Below are 17714 nucleotides of genomic sequence, written 5' to 3' on the forward strand. Positions count from 1 at the left end.
TTGTATGGCGTATTACGAGCTAGACAGCGCGCACGCCTACACTTTGCCTGGATTTTCCTGGGAATGCGCTTTAAAAATGACAAATGCGAAATTGGACCTGTTCGTGGACAATGATATGCACCTGTTCATCGAGAAAGGGATTCGTGGGGGCGTATCCGTCATAAGTCATAGGCTCGCGACAGCTAACAACAAATACATGTCCGAGTCCTATGACCAGACAAAACCGAGCACGTACATAACGTACCTTGGTAAGTCAAATTTGTAGAAAATGTAGTTTCGTTAGTGTTTTCATGCTATATACTTTCTTCCGTTTTTAGATTGCAATAACTTGTACGGTACGGTTATGTGCGACGCCCTACCGACCCGAAAGTTTCGATGGGAGGTGCCTTCTCTCGAATTCACGGAGGCGACTATTTTAAATCACCCTGACGACCACGAGATAGGATATATTTTGGAAGTGGACTTGGACTATCCCGAAAATCTCCACGTTGAACATAATTGTTACCCCATGGCTCCGGAACGGAGGGCCATAAAATCCTTCGAGCTCTCGACGTACACTAAAGAACTTCTGTCTGATTTTGGGATTAAAGAAAAAGACAGTTTACCCAAACTCGTCACCGACTTTAATTCCAAAATCAAGTACGTCGTACATTACCGAAACTTGAAATATTACGTACAAAAGGGACTGAAAATCGGTAATGTACACAGGATTTTATCCTTTCATCAAGAGCCGTGGTTAAAACCGTACATTATGTTCAACACGCAAAAACGTCAAATGGCCGCTAACGAGTTTTAAAAATCATTCTTCAAACTCTTAATCAATTCGGTGAGAACCTCAATTTTTATAATTAGTAAGCGAGTTGTTCTAACTCTAATATTTCGTTGCAGGTTTTTGGTAAAACGACGGAAAACTTACGCAATCGTATAGATTTCCATCTCGTCCAAACCGAAAAGCGCGCCACTAAGAAAAGTTCAAGTCCCGCCTTCCAAAAATTTTCCATTTTCCACAACGATCTCGTGGGGATTCACATGACCAAAAAGAATCTCATCCTGAATCGTCCCATATATACAGGCTTCTGTGTCCTAGATTTATCCAAGCTTTTGATGTATAAATTTCATTACGACATCATCAAAGCGCAATACAAGGATAAGGGAAAATTACTTTTCACGGATACAGGTAGAAGTGTTTTTTCCTATTAATAGATTCGACAAAGTTTAATACTAATTTATCTCATTACAGATAGCCTGACATATCTCGTTGAGACCCCGGACCTGTACGCGGATTTTGCGCTTCACGCTGATAATCACTATGATTTTAGCGATTACCTCCTAGTCACGCCCTTTACAGCGTCAACAACAAAAAGAAACTCGGCTATTTTAAAGACGAAATGAATGGCGCGATAATAGCCGAGTTTTGCGGTTACAGGAGCAAAATGTACTCAATGATCAGTGCCACCGGAGCTGAGAAAAAACCGCTAAGGGCGTTGACAAAAGAACGTTTAAAAAGAGCGTGAAGCACGAAGATTACAAGGCTTGCCTCGTAAACCGTGCTCGGACGTCGGCGGAAATGAAGCGCATTACCAGTCACAAACACGAAGTTTTTTCGGTGCGCCAAGTAAAACAGTGTTTGAATCCATCTGATGACAAGCGTTTCATTCTCCCCGACGGTATTTCGACTCTCGCGTACGGTCACGTTGATATAAGGGAGCAGGATTTATTTATTGCTTGTAAATAGTTAATTGTAAATGTAAATATTTTTTGTAAATACTTAATTGTAACTACTTCTGAGTATTTAAATCAAAATGCATCTAATATTTGTTGTAATTCTATTGAATTTGGAAAAATGTTTCATTAATTGATTTAAAAAGAAAACCAATAAAATGTTTTAAGGTAAAAATTTTATTGAAAACTTTTTCTCCATAAATTCGGAAATCATAAGGTCATTAATATTTGTATTATTGGAAAATTTACTAACGATATCGTACAAATTTATTCCTCGACATCTATTTAAAGTAAAATATACGCAATAACCCCCGCACGTTTTGCTGGTGTTGTTTTGCAGTTGCTTCGAGTTGAAAGTCACGGTTGAACTATTTTTCTCGACAAAATAGTTAAACTGAAAGAAATCCGGTGGGTAACCGAAACTATCAAAAAATTCGCAATTCTTCTTTCTCGAGAAATAAATAACAGTCCAATGTTCACCCGGAGTATTTGCTAACCCCGTATTGACCACGTAAACCGATGGAAAAGAAGTGACGTGACGAGGTAATTTATTAGCCGCAAAGACACCTTGAAAGAAATTTTTGGTCGCGGAATCTTTCTTCAATATTTCAGTTAATTGTAGCGTATCCATAATCTTAGTTCGAATAATCAAAGAAAACCGCGCGATTTTTATCTATTTCAATCAAATTTTGAAACTCGCTATAGTAGATAACGCAAACAGTCTGGGTAAGAGCGTTTTCGAATTTTATCTCTAAACGTACGCTCCCGTTCTTTATCAATTGAAAATGTTCGATGGAATGAGAGAGGTCCGGAGTCAAGTCGAAAACAAATAAACAATTCCCATTGGGAAACTCTTCTCTTGAAATAAAATTGCCCTCGTCGATATTAAATTGTCCAGTTTGCAGAAACTGATTAATGTACGATCTAAAGTACAGATTGTCTTTGAAACTAGGAGATAACGGTTTGTGAGGCACCGAAACCCCGTCAACGTGCAAAGCTATATGATTAACCCCCAAATTTTGAAAATTGAAGGGAGATTTTTTATAATCCCCTAAATACGCGTTCTGATCGAGCAGGCCAATCACAACTTTTTTCGGTTTTTGACCGTTAAATAAGTTGTCTCGAATTGTTATTTTGGATCCTTGAGCGATGGAAAACGAATTGCATTCAGATCGGATAATCGGATATTTCATTGTCCCGCGCTCTACGGCCTTGGAATGAGCAATTAATATTTCATTAATTAGATGAACTTTCCGGATATACAAACACGCCATTTCGAATTTGACTTTGTATTTCACATCGGTATTTGTATGAAGACAAAATTCGTTTGGGTTTTTGGTGAATTTGAACTTTAGGTTCAGCATATTCGGGAGGTACCGCGATTGCTGACAAATGTCCGTATGAACAACACCCATCATATCTATTACGCCATTGGCGGCTATCGCTTTTCTCGACTTAAATCCATCGTTATTGAGGGGGTCGTCGAATTTACCCGCCGTGTCCTTGTAGAAGAGAGAACTCGTTAAGAAACTGGTTTTCGCCGGACCACCAAAAGTTAGCAATGTTTGGATCATGCTTTTGTGAGCGTAATTTTGAGCGGAAGCCGTGACGGATTTCTCGTTCATAAAGACGTGCACTTCGCTAAAGAGCGAGTGCAAAAATAAATTTTCCGGTCCCACAACTTCCTTCGTGTAATCAATGGCTTCACCATCGGCTCTGATAATTTTGGCTTGAACGTGTAAAAGGGTTTTGGAAATATCGATGTAACCTTCGGAATTTCCGGGAATAACGAACGTTATGGTAGCATTTTCGTCTACGTTGGACACCGGATCAAACTCAATCCACTCGCCTCCGATTATGCCAGACTGAGTAAGCGGTACCTCGAATAAATCCAACTCGGAAATCATCAGGACACCCGATTTAGGATGAATCAACGCCATTCCGCGTATTTAACGTTGATCTATTCGTAAAAATGTCGGAATATATAGGACTTGACCTTCTCTTCTTGGCCTTCACGACCGAACTAATCAGTTTCGACTTCTTTCTTTTCTTTTTAAAACCGCTTCCCGTCATCGCCCTTCCGATATCTGACGCGCCTAATTTATTTTTAATTTCATCGCTAAATTGTGAAAGCGTTTCCTTTCCGGCTTCGGTACCTCGCGTTTTCAACGCGCTTTTCAACGGAACACCGCTAGCGACATCTGTAGCTACTTTCGCGCCGGTATTTAAAACTTTTTTTCCAAGAAAAATCGCTCCCTTTTTAAACAGTGGAAAAACGCGTCTAAATGCCGAGGCTACTATGTTAGCTAACCCGTATCCGCGTTGCGCCGGAATACTTCCGTTTCCGGCTTGAAAAGTATAATAATTTTCATACTCCGGATTATATTTCGAACCAAAATGCGCTTGATTTTAGTAATATCTCTCGTAATCCATCGCCATGACTCGACTCTCTCAATATCTTCTTATCAAATGAAGATGGTAGTAGCTCTTACCGTATACTTATAACGACGTCCATATTCTCCTCGGTCTGAAATGTAGCGTGACGTGAACTTTACCTCGTTCGAATTGAACAGGAATTCCCAATTCGCTAGTAATACTTATATCTATTGTGTGAAAAGAATTACTAGCGACGGGGATATAATGAGGACGTATGAAGTCTTTATCTACAGTATCACCGTCTTTCCCTTGTACACTCACAATTCGAAGTAGAGGGGAACTAACGTCACCTACAATTCGATTTTCCACAATGTCGGAGTAAATGAACAATGAATGCATACCGACATTCAAATTAGGGTTCGAAAATTACGGTAATTTTGGAAAATGGTAAATTACGCGGTAATTTACCGCGTAAATTACCGTTCATGGTAATTTACGAAAATTCAAAAATAAATTATATTGATCGTTTCTAAGCTAAATATTGAAAAATACCACTTGAACCTTTCAAAGCATAGTGTCGTACATAACTCGATAACAAGAATAGACCAGAAAATAAAATTTCATTTCCTTAATCATATTTGTTCCACGCTTACTGTTCGATTTCTATGACTTACTCATGTCTCATGAAAATAAATAAGTGTGCATGCGCGGCTAGAGCAAAATATGGAGCTTTTAGACCATTTTCCAAGAGAAAGACATGAGAATTCGGTGGTAAATTACCATCGTGGTAATTTACGACGGTAAATTACCACGGTAATTACCAGGGTAATTACCGTTTTCGTAATTTACCCGGGAAAATCGTAAATTACAGTTACCCTGGTAAATTACCGTGTAAATTACGATGGTAATTTACCGATTTAGAACCCTAATTCAAATCGACCGTAAAATCTCCTAGATAATAATCGGTGATACGAAAATCTTCAACCATTTCTCTCGCAAAACCGAGTGTAATTGCCAAGAACCCCGATAAGATAACTGTGTAGTCTTTCTTCAAAGTGACTGAGACCCGACGTTTGTACGGAAAATAGTCAAATATCAGAACCTTTTTATCAGTACTACTTTTCGATAAAGATATAGCTTTCTCTACTTCGGAATTAAGAAAATGTATCAACGCTGTTATCGTATCGTAATAGTAAAAATAGAAGGGATTCTCTTAAATAAATTAAATTTTTTGTATTTCTAACTTTAGAGTATTTTGATTATGACAAAATCAGGTGTTTTAATTACACTATAGAAAAATTAGAAGTTATGTTTTTGATTAATAAACAGTGTTAAAGTTAGAGGCTTTAAAAATTTTAACTTCTTTAGAAGGACTTTATTAGTCTTTATTCTTATTAACATTAAGACGCTTCCTTATTGGTTTCTTCTAAAATAAGAATGTTAATTCAAATTTTCAGGTCGAAACTGAATGTGATATAATTTCACTTTTATTAAAAGGCTAGGTGGGGCACAATTTCTAAGTGCAAATTAGATTTTATAAATTTTAAATACTAACCTAAACTCAATTTAATCTCCCTTCTTTTCATTCATGAAGTAATCCTAGAGTGACAATAAAGATTAATCTAAACACTGAGATTCTTATAATATAAGATTTAAATAGAAATAAAGGTGAGGGTATAATTAATATGATTTCTACATCAAAAATAATAAAGATTAAAGCAATTAAGAAAAACTGTAAAGAGAAAGGTACTCGAGTTTTATAAGAAGGGTTAAATCCACATTCGAATGGGGAATTTTTTTCTAGGGAAGGGTTTTGTAATTTGGCTAGATTTGAGGATAGTAGTATGACTATTATTCTTAGAATAAGAGCTGTTGTAAGCATTAATATAAATATTATTTATTTTTAAATAAAACTTTTTAGTTGGAAGCTAAATGTACTTTTTATACTAAATAAATACCCTCCTCATCAATAGATTAAAGAATATAATAATAGTCATACTACATCAACAAAATGTCAGTATCATGCTGCTGCTTCAAACCCAAAATGGTGAGTTTTAGGTAAGTGGAGGTTAGCTAATCGGATTATTGAAATTAGAAGAAAGGTGGTCCCAATTAACACATGTAATCCATGAAATCCTGTTGCCACAAAAAATGTAGTGCCATAAATTGAATCAGCAATAGTAAAAGGGGCTTCAATATATTCTCAGGCTTGTAGAATAGTGAAATAGCCCCCTAGTAAAATAGTCACTAAAAGTGATTTTTTAGCTTGGCTTAAGTTATTATTTAGAATACTATGATGTGTCCATGTAATTGAAATCCCAGAAGATAGGAGGATAGTGGTATTTAATAGTGGAATTTGTAAGGGATCAAAAGGTTCAATTCCTTTTGGGGGTCATATTATCCCAATTTCTACATTGGGTGATAGACTTCTATGTAAAAATGCCCAAAAAAATGAAACAAAAAAAAAATACTTCAGAGATAATAAATAGGATTATCCCTCATTGTAAGCCAATAATAACTTTAGATGTATGGTTCCCTTGAAGTGTAGCTTCTCGGTGAATGTCTCGTCATCACTGGAATCTTGTAATGATAATTAGGAAAAATCCTAGATTTAAATGTAGAGGAGATTTAATGTGGATTCAACTAATTGTTCCGGATGTCATAAATAGTGCTCCTAGGGCAGCGGTGAGAGGTCAAGGGCTTTGGTCAACAATATGGAATGGGTGGAAATTTTTCCTAAAGTAGTTAATGTACTTCTGTTGTGTACAATGAGATTAAGATAATAAATACATAACCTTGGATAATAGCTACGGCTAGTTCTAAAGTTAGTAATACTAATTGTGTATTATTTATGAAAAAGTTATTTTTTATATTCATAATTGTACCTTGGTTACCCAATAAAGTTAATAAAAGATGTCCAGCAATTATGTTAGCTGACAGCCGAATTGAAAGGGTAATGGGTCGGATGATGTTTCTTACAGTTTCAATTAAAATTATAAATATTATTAAAGCTGGGGGTGTACCATTAGGTAGAAGATGGGCAAATATTTTATTTGTACTATTAATCCAGCCAAATAGTATTAGAGTTAGTCATAAGGGTAAGGCTAAGGTCAATGAAATTACCATATGGCTTGTAGCTGTAAAACTGTAGGGTATTAAACCTATTAGATTATTAATTGCTAGGAGTCAAATTAATCTTAAAGTTAGACTTGTGACCCCATTAGTAAATGTCCAATTTAAAAGATTTTTAAATTCTAGGTGTAAAGTGTAAAAAATTTTTTCGTAATAATTGAGAAACGATTATTTTTGGTCCAAAAAATGTGAGGTAGTATAAGAGATGGGATAAATAGGGATAATCAGTTTATTGATAAATTAGATGAAGTTGTGGGGTCAAATGTAGAAAAAAGATTTGTTATCATTTTCAGTTTAATGTTTTTTTTAATATTCGTTCTATAATTATTCCTTGTGTTCGTATATTAATAATTGTAGTAATAAAATTGATAGCACCTAAAATTGAGGATACACCTGCTAAGTGTAAGGAAAAAATGGTTAAATCGACAGATGCTCCTGTATGAGCAATATTTCTTGATAAAGGGGGGTATACTGTTCATCCTGTTCCTGCTCCGTTTTCTACTATTGTTGATGATAGTAATAGTAAAAAAGAAGGGGGAAGCAATCAAAATCTTATATTATTAAGTCGGGGGAAGGCTATATCAGGGGCTCCTAATATTAATGGGACTAATCAGTTTCGAAATCCCCCAATTATAATAGGTATTACTATAAAGAAAATTATAACAAAGGCATGGGCGGTTACAATAACATTATAAATTTGATCATCATTTATTATTGACCCAGGTTGTCCCAACTCAGCTCGGATTAGTATACTAAGGGCTGTCCCAATTATTGCAGCCCATATCCCAAAAATTATGTATATTGTACCAATATCTTTGTGGTTAGTAGAAAATATTCATCGCGGTAAAATGTCTGAAAAATAAGAGATAAATTGTAAATTTATTTATGGCTTTAAAAGCCTTTTACTAAAAGTTTTGGCTTTATATTTTATTTAGAATTTAAAATTGCAAATTTTAAGGAGAGTTTTCTAAAGCTTAAAAAAATTTATTTTAAACTTTGAAGGTTTATAGTTTAGTTTAACTTAAAGCTTTAGTAAAATATGTTGATTACTGGCCCTCTTAATAAAATAATAATAAAATAAGGGGAGTATCTTGAGGAAATTTGAAAAATATTTTTTTTGAGAAAGAATTTAGTATTAGGGCTACATAGCTCAAGCGAATGTAGAAGAATAAATTTATTATAGCTCTTATAATAAGAATTATACTTAGGATTATTCAATTTAATTTGATTAATATTGATAGGACTATTAGCTTGGGGTAAAACACTAGTAAGGGGGGTATCCCTCCTATATTCAATATTAGAGTATAAATTAAGATTTTATTTTTTTTGTTGTAAATAAAGTAGTATTGATTGAGTTTATTTTTAAGGCCTTTATGGTTATAGAAGCAAAGATTAAGGATAAAGAATAAATTAAGAAATATATTATAACTATATTAGTTCTACATATTGTAGCACTAATTAGTCATCCTATATGTGCAATTGAAGAGAAAGCTAATATTTTCTTTGTTCTTGTTTGAAACAGCCCCCCAAATGACCCCCAAATAGTAGAGCTAATTAAGGTTAAGATAATTAGGCTGGATATTTTATTATGAATATTAAGAATTATTAAGGGTGCAAACTTTTGCCATGTTAAAAGTAATGTTATTATGTTCCAAGAAATATTTTCAGTGATAGAGGGCACTCAAAAATGAAAAGGTGCTGCCCCTAGTTTAGTTAAAAGAGCAATTGTGATAATATCTGTTCTTAGTATAAAAAAATTGTTTTGAATTGAAAATAAAAGTAGAGCAGAAGAACTAATTGATTGAATAGTAAAATACTTTAGTGCTCTTTCTGATGTTAAAATATTTTTTTTGTTAATAATTAAAGGAATAAACCCAATGATATTTATTTCTATTCCTAATCAAATTGGAAACCATGAGGTAGCTCTAATTGAAATTAGAGTACCTAATAATATTATTATAATAAAAGATAAAGATGGAGGTTTTATTAACATTTAAAAAAGGAGGTGTTCTCATCTTTAGGGTATGGGCCTAAAAGCTTTAATTAGCTTACTTTTTTAGTTTAGACTATTTATAAGTTTTAAGTTATTAGGTTAATATATTTTTAGTCATAACGTGTTTTTCTTTTTAGTCCTAAACAGTTTAATTTAGGCTTATATTCTTATTATTATTTTAAAGTTTTATCTAAAGTTTAGAGATAATAAATTAATGAGGCCTTGGTTTTATATATTAAATGAATTATATGTAGATTAAATAATTAAATACCGGCGAAAAACGTGCCAGCCGCCGCGGTTAGACGAGAGGTGTAAAATAAGATTATTTTTGAGGTAAGAAATTTTATGTGTTTTAGTAAATATTATTTTTATTTAGGTTAAATTTATAATTGTTTTATTTTACTAAAACGTTTCTTAAAAGATTAGGTTTAAAAACTAGGATTAGATACCCTATTATTCTAATTTATTAAATTCCTTAAAGGATTAAACTAGGTAAATAAAATTAAAAATTTTGGCGGTGTTTTAACCAAGCAGAGGAACTTGCCCTTTAATTGATACCCCCCATAAAATCTTATTTTAGCTAATGTTCATATACCGTTGTTGTCAGTTTACTTTTTAAGAAAGATTGAGTTTTCAAAATAATTATTTAATTATAACTTCAAATCAAGGTGTGGTAAATGCTAAAAGTTGAGGTGAGTTACATTAATTAAACTTGTGGATTAATTTTAATGAAATTAAATTATAAAAGTGGATTTGCTAGTAAATTAAGAATAACATGCTTATTTGAAATAGGCTATAAAACATGTACATATCGCCCGTCACTCTGGTTTTTAAAGCTAGATAAGTCGGAACAAAGTAAGTTTAAGGGAACTTGAATCTAGATTAGCAAAATGAAGCTTTTATAGCAATTTATTTACACTAAGGAGATCTTCTTATTAAGAGGCATTTTGATTAGGTTAGTTTATTAATTAAGTTTTGTAATTTTATTATTAAAAATACTTATTTTAAATACTTATTATTATTAAAGAAAAATTTTATTTGCTTGTTCCGTGAGGGAAAATAATTTTATGGTTATAGAATAAATTAAATGTAGTACCTTTTGTATCAGGGAATTTTAATATTTAAAATGTTTTTTTTCCCGAAAAAATAAGAGTTATATAAATTTAATTAAAGAGTTAACTGTGACAAAAGTTAATTAGATTTTTATATAGTAGTGAGATGTTATCCGTTTTTTTTTGATATCTGGTTTCTTTAAAAATTATTTTAGATAGGTGTTTAGATTTTGTTATTTTTAAATATTTAATTTATTAGGGCTAAGCTTAGTATTTTAATAATTATATAACAATATTAATTATGGATATGTAGGCTTTAAAGTGGCTATTTGTTTAATAACATATGTTTATTAAATTTATATTAATTAAATAAAAAGAAGGTTAAAAAATTTAAAATTTTTTTTATAATGAGATTATTAGTAGAAAAATATTTAAGGGATTTTTAATAAGTTTAAAAGGTACCTTTTAAATAAAGTTATATTTTTTTAAGGAACTTGGCAAAATATTTTATCGACTGTTTATCAAAGGTATTAAATTAAAATAAGCCCTGCTCTATGGTATTATTATTTATTAAATAGCCGCAGTATACTGACTGTGCAAAGGTAGCATAATCATTTGGTCCTTAATTGGGATCTTGTATGAAGGGGTTAACGAAAATTAGCTGTCTTAAAAAAATACTTTGAATTTTAATTTTTTGTAATAATGCAAAAATTTATTTAAGGGACGATAAGACCCTATAAAGCTTTATTTTAAGTAAAATTTAGTTTTAGGCATATTATTTTTTACTAAAAATTTTACTGGGGTGGTATGTTAAAGTTAAAAACTAATATATTTTAAAATTTTTGATCCAATTTTATTGAGAAGAAGATTAAGTTACTTTAGGGATAACAGCATAATCCATTTAGGGTGTTCAAATCGAAGAATGGGATTATGACCTCGATGTTGAATTAAAATTTCTTTAGGGTGCAGGAGCTTTAAAAGATAGTCTGTTCGACTAGTAATATTTTACATGATTTGAGTTCAAACCGGTGTAAGCCAGGTTGGTTTCTATCTTTAGTTAATTATTCATGGATTAAATTAGTACGAAAGGATTTTTTAATCAAAATTATTTTAAAAAATTTTTATAGTAAAAAAGTACCTTATAAAAATAAAGGGTGGCTATGATAAAGCTAACAAAGTTTTACTCTTTTTTAGTCTTAGTCTCCATTTTGTCAGATTGATTGAGTTAAATTTAGAATTTAATTAGGGGTGAAATTTATAAAGCCCAAATGGGATCATTGAAAAATGTTATCTTTGATAGTATACATTTTATTGTAAATAAAACTTATTTAAAATAGGCTTTAATGTTTTTTAATTATACCATGTTCACATGAAAATTAAATAAGTTCCTTAGATAAGATATAAATTAACCCAAAAATTAAAAGTAGGCATTCTGACATTTCTAAAAATTGTCCTGAGGCTCTCTTTATTAAGAATAAATACATTGTCATATTTAATACTAATTTAAAAGTTTACGTTATGACATTAAAATATTATTTATGTCTTTTACACCCTTAATTTTTAAGGGTTTTTAAAAAAAAAATTAAGGGTGTAAAAACTTCTTTTATTTTTAAATTAATCTATTTATCTTTTATATTAAAGTGTATTAATAACGTGTGTTTATTAATTTGTAAAAATTATTATTGTAAAAAATAAGGAGTAATATATAATAAATCAAAGTTATTAAAATGAAATTTAAGAGATATAGGGCTGTTAGGGCCTGGCCCTAAGTTTTGGTGTTTTAGCACATTATTTTTTGAAAGTAAAAGAAATAAATTTACTTATTAGACTTAGTATAAATTAAATAATAATACTTAATTAATGTGGCAGATTAAGTGCGATGAATTTAAGCTTCATTAATAGAAGTTTTTCTCTTTAATAATAGTGTTATTGAGTTATGTGTTTTTATTAGTTTGTATGTTAATTGGAGTAGCTTTTTATACTTTATTAGAGCGAAAAATTTTAGGGTATATCCAAATTCGAAAAGGTCCAAATAAAGTAGGGTTTATAGGATTATTACAACCTTTTGCTGATGGTTTAAAGTTAATAGTTAAAGAGCAGGTATGACCTTATTTAAGAAATAAGGGTTTATTTTACTTAAGACCTATTTTAGGTTTATTTTTGGCTTTTATTTATTATAGTTTATTTTTATTTATTTGGGAAGGTTTTAATTTAGTTTGAGGAGTAGTCTTATTTTTAGTTATTTCTAGTCTAGGAGTTTATCCTCTATTAGGTTGTGGTTGGAGAAGTAATTCAGCCTATGCAATGCTAGGCTGTTATCGTGCTGTAGCCCAGACAGTTTCTTATGAAGTTAGATTAGCTTTAATTTTATTGTCTCTAGTAATTTTACCCGGGGATTATAATCTCTTTACTTTTGATTCTTTTGGGTCTAGTAAATTTGTATTGTATTTCTTATTATTATTTATTTGAGTAATTTCTTGTTTAGCTGAGACTAACCGTAGCCCCTTTGATTTTGCTGAAGGGGAATCAGAGCTTGTATCTGGTTTTAATATTGAATATGGCGCAGGGGGTTTTGCTTTAATTTTTATTGCAGAGTATTCTAATATTATTTTTATGTGTATTTTTACTCTTTATTTATTTTTTGTTTTAAATTTAAGTTTTTCTTTATTAGTCTTATTTTTAATATTTGTTTTTTTATGAGTGCGTGGTTCTTTCCCTCGCTTCCGTTATGATAAGTTGATGATGCTAGCATGAAAGAGATTTTTACCCTTGGTTTTAGGTTTTTTCTTATTTGTGTTTGGGGTAGTATTAGTCTAGTTTCAAATTTTGAAAATCGTTAGGTGTAAACCTATAAAATGCTTTCAAAACAAATGCTTAAAAATTAGCTAAACGATTAAATTTTTTTGATTAGGTTATCTTGCATTAAAGTAAGCAAAGGGTTAGTAATAAAATAAGAAAAATATAATACAGTAAGAACTTGCCCTATTATTAGGTACGGATCTTCAACAGGTGAAGCTCCAATTCAGGTTAATAAAATTAGGATGTTAGCTCATGACCAAAATAGAATTTGGTTTAGAGGGTAAAACTGTAGTGTTTGAAAATTTCTTTTTATTAAAGGTATAACCATTAGGATAGCAATAGATAATACTAAGGCTAAGACACCTCCGAGTTTATTAGGAATAGATCGCAAGATTGCCTAGGCGAATAAGAAGTACCATTCAGGTTGGATATGTTAAGGGGTTACTAAGCTATTTGCAGGGTTGAAATTTTCAGGATCTCCTAGAAGGTTGGGAGAAATTAAAACTAAGGAGATGAATAAAGTTAGTACAATTGAGTACCCTAAAACGTCCTTAATAGTAAAGTAGGGGTGGAAAGGGATTTTGTCAATATTTCTTTTTAAACCTAAGGGATTATTAGAACCTTTTTGGTGGAGAAAAACAATATGAATAAAGATTATTGCTGCTAGGATAAAAGGAAGTATAAAATGTAGAGTGAAGAATCGTGTCAGAGTGGGGTTATCAACTGAGAAACCCCCTCATAATAATGTAACTAAGCTTCTTCCAATATAAGGAATGGCAGAGAATAGGTTAGTAATGACTGTGGCTCCCCAAAAAGATATTTGTCCCCAAGGTAACACATAACCTAGGAATGCTGTAGCCATTAAAATAAATAAGATGATAACCCCTGTTATCCAAACAGTAGAAGACTTATAAGACCCATAATATAACCCTCGCCCAATGTGTAAATAGATGCAGATAAAGAATAAGCTAGCTCCATTTGCATGTATAAATCGGAATATCCAACCTATATTTACATCTCGTATAATATGAGATAATGAATTAAAAGCTAAGTTTACATCAGCGGTATAGTGTATAGCTAAAAAAATTCCTGTTATGATTTGGAGAATCAAGCATAAAATTAGAAGGGATCCAAAATTTCATCAATAAGAAATATTAGAAGGTGCTGGGAGATCAATTAAGGCAGAATTAATTACTTTAATTAGTGGGTGTGTTTTTCGAATTGGTATTGTCATTTTAATTAAAATTGCGATCGTAAAGGTCCTCTTTTAATTTTTGTGATTTGTACCACAGCAATTAAGGTAATAAATAAATATGTGGCACTTAATGTAATTAGAGTAGGGTTTCTCATTAGTATAATAATTTCATTTGGTTTATTAGAACCCAAGGGGTAAAATTCTTCAAAAATTTTTATTATTATTGTGATTAAAATTGAAGTTAGAGTCAACAGTTTAAGATGCTTAGTATAGATAGGCTCGTTTGGGGCAATTGAAGCTATATAAATAAATAGGATAATTAATCCCCCCAAAAGTATTAAAATAATTATATAGCCAAATAGTGAAATTTTTGTGGCTATAAAGGTTATTATTGAAATAATAATAACGGATCTAATCAATCTTAAAATAATAACTAAGGGGTGAATTGTGTATATACTAATTAATATCAATGAGGTTAATATGAAAAGTAAAATTTTTAAGAGATAGTTATAATTTATAATATTAATTTTGGGAATTAAAGTTACTGTGTGGTTCTCTTAAAGCTTTAAGAATTAGTTCTATTTTGGTTTACAAAACCAAGGTTTTATTATAAACTATTAAAGCTTTAATGGTTATATTAAATTTTTATGTTTTTTTTTTATTTTTTGGGGGATTAATATGTGTAGTGTTAAGACGTTATCATTTGTTAGTAGTAATTTTGAGATTAGAATTTTTAATATTATCTGTTTTTTTGTTGTTGGTATTTTCGTTCTCCGGTGGGGTAAATAATTGTATTATAATAATGTTATCTTTTTGTGGTAGTATGTGAAGGAAGTTTAGGTCTGGGAATTCTAGTGAGATTAGTGAAGGGATATGGGGGGGAACTTTGTAGCTCTTTAAATTTATTACAATGTTAGCCTTTATTTTTTTTGATTTTCTTTAATAGTTCTAAGAATAAAATTACCTTATTATGTTTTGTTAACTTTATTAGGCCTATCTTGTTTAGGTTGAGTAATAGTTTATCCTATAGAGGGAGTTTCTCAAATCTCTATAGTTTTTGCATGTGATTTGTTAAGCTATTCTTTAGTTTTTCTAACCCTTTGAATTTTATATTTAGGCTTATTAGCCAGAGGCGGGATTAAAAGGGAAAATTCTAATTTTTTATTATATAAAGTTTTATGTATATCTATATTATTAACTTTAGTGCTCACTTTTCTAGCTACAGATTTGTTATATTTTTATTTTTCTTTTGAAGCTTCTTTAGTTCCTCTTTTATTATTAATTGTTGGGTATGGTTTTCAACCAGAAAAGCTAAAGGCTGGTATTTATATGTTATTTTATACTATATTTGGTTCCTTACCTCTTTTATTAGGATTGTTATGAATAGGGAGGGATTTAGGTACTATAAATTTTTTTTACTATAGCCTAATTAGTCTTAGGAGTTCTTCTTATTTATTTTTTTTTATTTATTTAGCTTTCTTAATTAAGTTACCTGGGTATATAGTGCATTTATGATTACCAAAGGCTCATGTAGAAGCACCTGTTTTTGGTTCAATGATTTTGGCTGGTGTAATGCTAAAAATAGGGGGGTATGGTATGCTACGGTTAATCCCCTTATATTTAGGGTTTTTAGTTGAGTATGGCGATATTATTTTATCTTTTTTTTAGGGGGAGGGGTAATTATAAGAATTGTATGTTTGTCCCAAAGAGATATAAAGGGGTTAGTTGCTTATTCTTCAGTAGGGCATATAAGTATATTTCTTGGGGGTGTTTTTAGGATTGTCTACCATTGGGTCGAATCCCATTGGATCGAATGTCTTGTTCGACCGAATCCCATTAGACCGAATACCGCAATTTGGGCGGTTTTCCAATCATGAACTTTCCTTTCATTCCTATTTTTCAATTGATTTTCTAATTAAACTTCTTGATATTGCAGCAAATAATATTTATGTTCACCAATAACATTATTCAATAAATTTTAGTAATTAATTTTCATTGTTGGAAATTGTCCAACCTAACCAAACCTAACCTAACCTAACCTAACCAAACCTAACCAAACCAAACCTAACCAAACCAATCCTAACCTAAACTAACCTAGCCTAGCCTAGCCTAACCTAACCAAACCAAACCAAACCAAACCAAACCTAACCTAACTAACCTTACCTAACCAAACCTAGCCTAGCCTAACCTAGCCTAACCTAGCCTAGCCTAACCAAACCTAACCAAACCTAGCCTAACCTAATCTAACCTAACCTAACCTAACCAAACCTAACAAAACCAATCCTAACCTAAACTACCTAAACTAACCAAACCAAACCTAACCAAACCTAACCAAACCAAACCAAACCAAACCAAACCAAACCAAACCAAACCAAACCTAACCTAACCTAACCTAACCTAACCTAACCTAACCTTACCTCATCTAACCTAACCTAACCTAACCTAATCTAACCTAACCTAACCAAACCTAATCTAACCTAGCCTAACCTAGCCTAACCTAACCTAACCAAACCTAACCTAATCTAACCAAACCTAACCTAACCAAACCAATCCTAACATAAACTAACCTAGCCTAGCCTAACCTAACAAAACCTAACCAAACCTAACCAAACCAAACCAAACCAAACCAAACCTAACCTTACCTCACCTAACCTAAGCTAACCTAAGCTAACCTAACCTATCCTAGGCTAACCTAACCAAACCTAACCTTACCTCACCTAACCTAACCTAACCTAACCTAACCTTGCCTAACCTAACCTAATCTAGCCTAATCTAGCCTAACCTAACCTAACCTAATCTAGCCAAACCAAACCAAACCTAACCTAACCAAACCAAACCAAACCAACCCAACCCTAACCCTAACCCTAACCTAACCAGACCAGACCAAACAATAAAATTGATATTCTTATTAAACTTCTTGACATTGCAGGAAATAATATGTATGCTCACCAATAACGTTCTTCAATAAATTTCAGTAAACATCTTTCATTTTTGAAATTGTCTAACCCTAACCTAACCTTACCTAACGTAAGAGGTCTCCCTCCCAAGTACTGACGGCGCTCGATGCTGCTTAAAGGGATAGAATCGATGTTTTGGCTACTAATGAAAAGATTTCATATTTTAAAATCAGATAGAACCTAAAATTACGTTTTCAAAAATATATATATATATTGATACTTTTAAAAACTTAACTATTTTTAATTAATTTTTAAAAGTATTGTTTTTTGGGACTGCTCCGATCACTACCCCCTCCTGCGTCGTTTGGCAAAAACACGGTTGAAACATCTACCCACCCCTCCATACGCTCCTCTTATTTGAAGATATGGTAGCTTTACGACTAACAGTAGTTTTCATACTATTTCACTTGTGGATCACAAATAAACTTGGCCTTAACTTTTATTTCGATTTACGTGTTTTGAGAGGCGTGAAAGAAGCTAAATAGTTT

At 31.8% G+C, this 17714-nt stretch overlaps 2 protein-coding genes across 2 annotated transcripts; one reads left to right on the forward strand and one right to left on the reverse strand.

Moving 5' to 3' along the window:
* Positions 1-4: 4 nt before the first annotated feature.
* Positions 5-1708, forward strand: LOC149666730 (uncharacterized). The gene is made up of 4 exons (XM_089841543.1): positions 5-248; positions 318-826; positions 889-1177; positions 1241-1708. The coding sequence occupies exons 1-2, from the start codon at positions 5-7 to the stop codon at positions 794-796; spliced, it is 723 nt and encodes a 240-aa protein (XP_089697669.1). The 3' UTR covers positions 797-826; positions 889-1177; positions 1241-1708.
* A 649-nt stretch (positions 1709-2357) lies between these two features.
* LOC149666731 (uncharacterized protein F54H12.2-like) lies at positions 2358-3662 on the reverse strand. Its single transcript, XM_089841636.1, has one exon. The coding sequence runs from the start codon at positions 3660-3662 to the stop codon at positions 2358-2360; it is 1305 nt and encodes a 434-aa protein (XP_089697762.1).
* Positions 3663-17714: the final 14052 nt, after the last annotated feature.

This window comes from Phalangium opilio, unplaced genomic scaffold, assembly GCF_054372755.1.
Source record: "Phalangium opilio isolate 3A_F unplaced genomic scaffold, DU_Popi_V2 ptg000060l_1, whole genome shotgun sequence".
NCBI classification, from domain to species: domain Eukaryota; kingdom Metazoa; phylum Arthropoda; class Arachnida; order Opiliones; family Phalangiidae; genus Phalangium; species Phalangium opilio.